This window comes from Oryzias latipes, chromosome 1 (assembly GCF_002234675.1).
Source record: "Oryzias latipes chromosome 1, ASM223467v1".
NCBI classification, from domain to species: Eukaryota; Metazoa; Chordata; class Actinopteri; order Beloniformes; family Adrianichthyidae; genus Oryzias; species Oryzias latipes.
This window is the reverse complement of record NC_019859.2, coordinates 16,748,281-16,757,279: the sequence shown is the minus strand read 5'-3', so window position 1 is coordinate 16,757,279 and position 8,999 is coordinate 16,748,281. Positions and strand designations below refer to the sequence as shown.

The following is an 8,999-nucleotide window of genomic DNA, read 5'->3' as shown; positions in this document are numbered from 1 at the left end:
AACTTCTACTTCACATTGAGTGAAGTTACGTTTTTTGATTTCCTCTCGGTGTGTGCCATGGTTTTGCAATCAATGAATATTCATTTGTGGGCGTTTCACGGACTATTTATGGGCAACTATGGGCGTGTCATGAAGCCGCAAAAGCTGCGCTGCATTTAGAATCGGATGTGATTTATTAAGGGAAAGATGCGTAGGATGTGTGTGCGCACGGTTTTATAAATCTGAATATTTCTGTGCGTACGCACGTCCTATGTTTCATCCGTACGCCACTTCTGACGCAAATCCAACGCAAAGTTTTATAAATGAGGCCCCTGGTCCCTGTAACGGTTTCCTCTTCAACAGGGACAAACCTAGCAACTATGAACTTTGATGGTTACTTGGAGCCCAATATTTCGGAGAAAGTTGGACTGGTGGTCGCGCATTCAGTGACAGCAGTCAAAGAGGGAGCTTCTGTGGCACGAGTCCTTAACCCCATGGGTAATACGGTCGAGTTAAAACGGGGACTACATTTGGGTGAGTTGTATGCATTAACTCCAACTGAGGTTGGACCCTTTCTGACGGTCCCCGAAATAAATGGTATTCAGGCTCAACCAAACATGTCATTCACTCTGGAAGACTCCCCAATTACTGAAGAGCAGAGAGCTAAACTTTCTGCCCTTCTAGGGAGATTTTGCTCTCTTTTCTGTTCCTCTGGCAAAGACCTGGGTCGCTGCATGTTGGTCAAACATCATATTCGCACGGGTGACCATCCTCCCATTAAACAGCGTGCATACAGGGCTGCGCCAAATAAACAAGCTGAAATTGAACGGCAAGTGTCAAACCTGCTAGCTGATGGGTTGGTTGAAGAGAGCTGCAGCCCCTGGGCTTCCCCTGTGGTGCTGGTGAAGAAAAAGGGAGGCCAGTGGCGTTTTTGCATTGATTATCGCCGTTTAAATTCAGTCACGATCAAAGACTCGCACCCGCTGCCAAGAGTGGATGACAGCCTAGATGCCCTGTCCGGTTCCATGTGGTTTAGCACGCTGGATTTTTCGAACGTTTACTGGCAGGTAGAAGTAGCTGAGGAAGATCGTGGGAAGACAGCTTGTACGACAGGCAGGGGGCTCTATCAGTGGCGGGCTATGCCCATGGGTCTAAGTAATTCGCCTGCCACATTTCAGCGGATGATGGAGCTCGTGCTCCGAGGCTTGCCATGGCATATTTGCTTGGTGTATTTGGATGATATTCTGATTTACAGCCGCTCTTTTGAGGATCACATGCACCACTTGGAAGTGGTTTTAACAAGAATTAAGGATGCAGGGTTGAAGCTTAACTCTCAAAAGTGCCATTTTGCCAGAGATAATGTGGTTTTCTTAGGTCATGTTGTTTCCAGAGAGGGGCTTGAGCCAGACCCAAGAAACACTGACAAAGTGAAAAGTTGGCCAACTCCCCGCACACCGTCCGAGGTGAGAGCCTTTGTGGGTTTATGCTCATATTTATTTATTTATTTATTTATTCGTTTATTTAACAGGGACAGTGCACATTAAAAGCATCACTGCAATGCGCCAGAATTAGCCCAAAGGCTATTTTTCATCCGTAGTCCCCAGACAGGTGTTAAAAATTGTCAACCTAAAAACATAAAAACATCAATTAAGTACATTAATTAAAAATATACATTTACCATTAAATTATCATCTAAAATACATATACTAATAAAAACATGCACATAGTGAAAACATAAAAAACAAGTATAAAAGACACAAAGGTGATAGAGGGGAGGAGGAAGGGCAGGTGTTAATCCAGTTCAATGTGAACATGTTTGCTGTGATATGAGCCAGTTTTTTAGGTTCTTTTTAAACAGAGTGTAAGTGGTGATGTGCCTTATGATGTGATGGACAGAATTCCATTCCTGTGCTGCTGCTACGGAGAAGGCGCTCTGGCTGAAGGCACTTCTCCTCAGAGGAACTATACAGTCTTGTTGACCCGACCCTCGAGTCACTCTTTGGGAAGATCTTATTTTAACAAACTGACTGAGTGGAGGGGATGACAGACCGTAAATGATTTTATAGAATAGGCATAGTTTTGTATACTTAATGAAATTCTCCCAGCTTAACAGTTTGTGTTTTTGTAAAATGTCACAGTGATGATGTCTTATTGGTTTTTTATCCAGTACTTTAATAGTTTGTTTGTAAAGTGACTCCAGAGGTTTTAATGCTGATTTGTTTGCCTGTGACCATGTAGTGAGACAGTATGTCATGTGTGATAAAATCATTGCATGCATGAACATTGTGGCAGCTTGCAGTGACAAATTTGCCCTAATAAATCTAAAATTGGACTAGTTAAACCTCACATGGTTACAAACTTTTTGAATTTGTGATTTAAAATTGAAAGTTGTATCTATTAAAATCCCAAGGTATTCAAACTTTTCAACAATGTCTATTTTCTTTCCTGCCACAAAAACATCAGCCAGAATATTTTTGCGGTTTGTTTTGGAAAAGAACATTGCAACTGTTTTGTTTATATTGAGACATAGACTTGACTGCTCCAACCATTTTGCCACATGTCCCATCGTTTCAGTGAGCTTCTCTGCCACCTCAGATGTGTTATTGCCATGTGAATAAATGACAGTATCATCAGCATACATCTGAGTGAAGGCATTTGAACAAACAGAGGGCAGATCATTGATGTAGAGTGAAAAAAGTAAAGACCCTAGAATAGAACCTTGTAGGACACCTGTAGAGATAGGGAGAGGTGAGGAATGATAGTGATTTATCCTAACTGACTGGGATCTCTTTGACAAATATGATTCTATCCATTTTATGGTACTAGAGGAGAAATTGAATTTGGTTAGTTTAGTCAGTAGCTTTTTAGGATTTATAGTGTCAAATGCTTTTTTTAGATCAAGAAACACAGCCCCAACTACACCCCCCTTATCCAACGGCTGTTTTATGTTTTCTGTGAAAAAGCAGTTGGCTGTCTCTGTTGAGTGTAGAGCTCTAAAACCAAACTGCATTGGATGAAGAGAAAAAGATGTATTGTTGAGGTGTTCAATGATTTGTTGGGCAATAAGTTTTTCTGTGATCTTAGACACTGTAGGTATGATACTGATGGGCCTGTAATTTGAAAGCAACATGGAGTCACCATTTTTGTAGATTGGAATCACCACTGATGACTTCCATGCGCTTGGAAATATGGATTCAGAGATAGATTGATTGAGAATAGTGGTTAAGGGAGATGTTAAGGATGAGCAGAATTCTTTGAGCACAAAAGTATCCATCCCGAATATGTCTTTTGTTCTGCTTGACTTAAGAGACATGATTGTTTGTGCAACTTCAATTTCAGTGACAGTCATTAAATTAAGTATAGGCTCGGTCTTATTTATGGGACAAACATGCAAATCATTAGCTTTAAAACGAGCAGCAATTAAGGAAACAGATTCAATGAAACCTCTGTTGAAGGCATCTGCAACTGTGTCTGGATCATTAGCAGTTTGTCCATTTACCTTTATTTCTAAACCTTTTTTACATTTTGTGTCCTTTCCTTCAAGTTTTTTCAATTGGCTCCATGTTTTTTTGGAATCCCCTTTGGCATTCTTAATTATTGTCAAGAAAAAATCAGCCTTGGCCTTCCGTATGCTTTTTACCACTTTATTTCTCAATGTTGTAAATAGATATCTTGAACTATGAGATTTACTTTTGATTGCATTTTTCAGTGCTAAATCCCTCTCTTTCATCATTTTTGTAATGTTGGAATTCATCCAGGGTAGCTGGTTTTTATTTTGTTTGATTTTGATTCTTGAACTGAAGCTTTTAATTATTTCTTTAAGTGTTTTTGTGAATAATTCACAGTCCCTTTCACAGTCAGTTTTCTTTAATATCTGATTCCAGTCGGTTTGATCAACAGCATTCTTAAAATCTTCCTTAATTCTTTTTGGGATCCCAATGAATTCGTGTTCTGTGGCAGAGAAATTAAATCTTTTATTTGATAGCTTTTTAACTACCAGGAGGAGATTATGGTCAGAAAGGCCAGCTAACATGTTGTATGTCTTAGTTATTCTTTCTGGACGGTTGCTAAATATTAAATCTATCTGAGTGCTGCTTGAGGTGGTAATTCTTGTTGGGCCCTTAATTAATTGCACAGGATCAAATTTGTCAGTCACCCGCTTTAGATTTTTCTTGCTGATGTATCCTCCCAATTTATATTAAAATCCCCCCAAATCACAATTTCCTTACTTAGGTTACAGTTTTTGAGTAGCCTTTCAAACTGTTCATAAAATGCACCATCTGATGAGGGGGGACGGTAAATCACAATAATTGTGAATGACATTTGTGGAGACAGTATAATATTAAGGCCTAGGCATTCCAGTGCATGGGCATCAGGCCAAAAAATTTCCCTGCACTGAATACTGTCCTTAACATAAACCATGACTCCACCACCCTTTGCACCCTCCCTGTCTTTCCTGAACAGTTTGTAGCCTGGGATAGTAAGTGCTGCAGAGGGGGCATTTTCATGAAGCCAGCTCTCAGACAGACAGAGGTAATCAAGATTTGAATCAAGCAGTAAGTGTTTTATCTGTTCAGTTTTTGACATGATGCTTCTAATGTTTAAATGTCCACCTAAAATCCCTTTGGGCTTAGATCTAGAATCCCACACTTTTTTTGAGTGACTGACAGTTCGAAAGAATGACCATTTCCGGTTTTTGGCGATCCCCGGATTCAATTGAGATATTACAGACGATTCGTGAGGAACTTTTCGGATCATGCCGCCCCATTGAATCACCTGGCGGGTAAGAATGTCCCCTTTGAGTGGACGGCTGAGTGTGAAGCATCCTTCACCTACCTGAAGAAGGCACTTACCTCTGAACTGGTAGTGACCTTACCTGATTTTTCTTTACCTTTCAAAATATATACAGACACGTCTAACCATTCTGTTGGGGCTGTGTTAGCTCAGGAGGTGGAAGGTTTGGAGCGTGTGGTGGCGTATGCCAGTCAGGCTCTAACGCACACTCAAAAACGGTGGGCCACTTTTGACAGGGAGCTGTGGGCTATAGTATGGGCAGTTCGTGAGTTTAAACACTATGTGGGACTTTCGGCTTTCATGATCATCACAGATCATCGCCCCCTACTTGGGCTCAGAAAGATGTCTCTTGATAATGATCCCTCAGGACGTCGTGGTTGCTGGATTTTAGAACTGGACCCATTCAACTGGACGATCAGTGACAAAGAAGGGGTGAAACATAGGAACGCTGATGCACTGTCCCGACACCCTGTTTTGGGTGAGGTGAATGTTTCTGCCTGTGTTTCCAGCTGAACAGGAGCTCCTCCTACCTTCTCTGAGTGTCGATGATGCGGAGCTGCAACAGTTACAGAGGGAAGAGGCTGACATTAGTGTGGTGGTGACTTGGTTGGACCAGGGTCGGACGGGTCCACCCCCAGTGCGCAGGAGAGGGTCATCCATTAGACTAAGGAAGCTGTGGACTGAATTTAGTCGCCTATCCATAGTGAATGGGCTGTTGTGTCACACGGTTCTGTCGTCCCCAGGCAGCGAGCAGCGTGTTCAGATAGTGGTTCCCTCAGTGATAGTCCCTGACCTGCTGGAGCGGTTACATGGTGGACCTGCAGCTGCTCACTTTTCGGCTGAGAGAGTTTGGGAAAAGGCGATGCAGAATTATTACTGGCCTTTCATGCTGCGGGACATAAGACAGTGGTGTGAGCAGTGCAGGGCATGCCAAACACGCAGGTCGCCTGCTCCCAAGCCTAAGGCACCCATGGGGGGCTTGCCAGTTAACCGACCCTTGCAGCGTGTGGCGGCAGATATTTTAGAGCTTCCAGTGACCTCTAGGGGCAACAGGTATGTTCTAGTGGTGGAAGATTATTTCACAAAATTTGTGAATCTCTATGCTCTACCTAATCAGACTGCGCAGACGGTGGCTCGCTGTTTGTTTGAGGATTATGTGCTGGTGCATGGAATACCAGAGGTTCTTCACAGCGACCAAGGGCGACAATTTGAGGCCGAGGTGATTAAGTTCTTGTGTCAGTGGATGGGAACAAAGAAGACCCGTACCACAGCTTACCATCCAAAATCTGATGGCATGGTGGAGCGTCATAAAAGGACGGTAATTGATCAGTTGGCAAAAATGTTGCTGTCCCATGGGGGTGAGTGGGATGAGTTTTTGAAAGTGGTGTGTTTTGCTTACAACACCACAAAACACTCCAGTACTCATTTCAGTCCCTATTACCTGTTGCATGGTCGAGAGGCCCGCGTTCCAGCGGATGTGTTGGTCCCGAGCAGCTTGTTGGACTCTCAAAGTGCTGGGTCCCTCCCGGCATATGCCTCTGGATTGGTGGCTCGTCTCAGTGCCGCTTTAAGTGCTGCCAGACTTCATGCAGCAGAGGCCCACGAAAAGCAAAAACTTTATCATGACGAGGATGTCCGTCACCGTCCCTTCGTAGTGGGTGCTCTAGTGTGGCTCAGCAATCCAGTTGAAAGCCGCACAAAGTTAGCTCCCCATTGGAAAGGCCCTTACAGAGTGGAACAAGTGTTGACTTCAGGTGGGGAGGTTGCTCTTACCTACCGTATCATGAACCCGTATGACCCCCTGGGCAAGGCTCTTGTGGTTCATCGTGACAGACTAAAGCCTTACACTTTGCCAATGCCTGCTATATCCAGTGGCACCGCTCACCAAACTTCACCCATTCACAGGGATCCTGGAGGTCCTCTTCAGCCAAGAGAGGAGGGACTCCCTGAAAGAGATGCTTCGAACACTGTACCAGAGGACAATTCAATGGCGGTTCCCGGGTATTCCCGCTGTGGACGGCGGTTGAAGCCCCCATCATGGTTTCATGATTTTGTTCAGTTGTGATGTGTTATGGCAGGTGTGTCTATTTCATTTCGAGAAAAAAAACAACTTTTAGGCTGGTTCAGGAGGTGAGCACTGAAAAGAATGAGGAAAGTATCTCACTGTGTTTTGTGGTAACATGTGACTTCTCTGTTTTGTTTATAAACGGGACGTTTCTTTTGGAGGAAGGGACATGTGTAGCAGCCCATGCAGTGTCTCATGTTCATGCATTTACTACTGCAGTTACGGTAGTGGGACTGTAGGGGGCATGTGTTCTGCTGTGCAAGATTTATAATAAAGAGACCTGTGGAGTGAACAGACGTGTGTGTCTGAGCACCATAATTTCATTCACATCTACCGACACTGAACCCTGTGAGGCCGGCTACATTATTAACATCATGTGTTTGTATTCCTGATGCCGTGGAGTGACGGTACATTTTATAGATACGATGCTAACAGGCTTGTGATCGTTTCCGTGCCTTTCTGCTGCAGACAGTCCATGTTAGCTTAGCATCATTCATGCTTAAATGTGGCGCTAACATTTATTTAATCTTCAGACAGAATCTTCATAAAAAACTCCACAGATAAAACGTGGGATTTCATGGCACATTTCATCTTTTTAGCCAGGAAAAATTGTAACGATAGATACCATAAAAGTATTTATCAGTTGTTGATTTTTGTAGGAGAGCGGTGAAGTTCATGAAATGCATTTAGTGCTGAGAGAAGTTATATTTTTTTAAATATTTTGCTCTGAGAATTGTTAAATAATTGAGATTTATCAAGTTACATTTTTTTAAATTTCACTGACTTAAGCATTTTGGATTTTTTTCTTAAGTTTTTTTCTTCTGTTTTTAGAGCTTTTAGTTAATGGTTGTTAGCCAGGACACCTCAATAATTTATAGAAAATTTAGGAAGTTTTCACTGGGGAATGTGCTGACAATAAATGTCAATTTCTATTTGTACGTTTCTGTATAGTTTTTAATCTTAAAGTTTTTTGTTCTCTTGTTTTGGTTTTTCAGGTGCAGTTATTTGGGCCTTTCCTGAAGGACTATAGTTGGTAAATATGATCACATGGCAGTTTTGCAGTTTAACATTAGAAACATAAGAGGATTTAAATTGTATTGTGAAGTTCACAGACATGAACCTAATAGTTTAAAGTGCCATGGACCAAACTGCAGGCAAATATTCAATAATGCTGCTTTTAAGGCCCACTTTCATTTGGTTCACAGTTTGGCCAGACTTAAAGTTAGTGCTTGTTGTGTTGCCCAGTGGCGGTTTTTGATATGGGCGATATGGGCGGTCGCCCAGGGCGGCACTTCATAGGGGGCGGCATTTGCCGTGCCCGATGCGAAATGTGGTACACACTATATTCAAAGAGGTAGCTTAAAGCTTTTAAGTTGAAATTGCTTCAGTAGCCGACACTTAATGCTTTTATTTTGAAACATCAGACTCTTAATAATGTCTTCCTCCTATTTCCTCTTCACACTCATGGTGCAAAAAAAAAAAAAAAAAAAAAAAAAAAAGAATAATTCAGAGTGAAACAACGTAAAACAGGCACATGAAAAGGATTTAGGCAAAAAAAACATCCGTGCTCAACCCAATTTCGACAAAAGCAGGCAATGGGGGTTATTTCCCACAATTCTTTGCCCAGACACAGCAGACCCGATGCGCACGTGACCACCGCCCTCTGCTGCAAGACGCTTGCGGCCACACCTCTTTGCGGTAGTCTTTGGAACATTAGTAAAAAAACTCGAGAGGGGAGTGCAATTCTCCGGTGGCTGGGTGAATCACACTAACAGGGGATTGGGAGTCTTTTTCTATCTGACAATCAACTCTGAGCCGCAGCTGCACCTCCCGTCATAGAGACGGAGCCGCGTGTGTGAGAGGGAAGGGGGGGGGGGGGGGGATGAGCGCAGACCATTCTTTTAGAATTGAGTTTTTTTGGAGGATTTCTACTGTTGGTGTTGCACAAATTTAGGGAAATGCCAAATATTTTTGGAGTAATCCCACTGATGAGTTCTAAGATTTAGTCTTTAATGTTTTATAAGACCTAAACATATTAATCACAATAAGTTTTATTTTTTAGATCTAATCCCTCTGATATGTTTCACAAAGACACACACAGGACGTCACACATTAAGAAATTATTGCTAAAAATGAAGCAGGAGTCCAGCTCTAAAAAAAA

The 8,999-nt window shown here is 42.5% G+C and overlaps 1 protein-coding gene across 1 annotated transcript; it reads left to right on the top strand.

Annotated features, from left to right (window-relative positions):
- Positions 1-324: 324 nt before the first annotated feature.
- On the top strand, positions 325-6,800 carry LOC111947165. Its single transcript, XM_023953638.1, has 6 exons — positions 325-1,499; positions 4,927-5,038; positions 5,283-5,390; positions 5,517-5,620; positions 5,891-6,131; positions 6,679-6,800. The coding sequence occupies exons 1-6, from the start codon at positions 360-362 to the stop codon at positions 6,798-6,800; spliced, it is 1,827 nt and encodes a 608-aa protein (XP_023809406.1). The 5' UTR covers positions 325-359.
- Positions 6,801-8,999: the final 2,199 nt, after the last annotated feature.

Bases quoted from the DNA above. Each gene is read 5' to 3' on its own strand.
- LOC111947165 (XM_023953638.1), top strand. From the start codon at position 360: ATGAACTTTGATGGTTACTTGGAGCCCAATATTTCGGAGAAAGTTGGA. The intron at 5,039-5,282 runs GTGAGTTTAAAC...CTGTGTTTCCAG, and splicing joins GGCTATAGTATGGGCAGTTC to CTGAACAGGAGCTCCTCCTA. The intron at 5,621-5,890 runs GTTTGGGAAAAG...CTACCTAATCAG, and splicing joins CTCACTTTTCGGCTGAGAGA to ACTGCGCAGACGGTGGCTCG.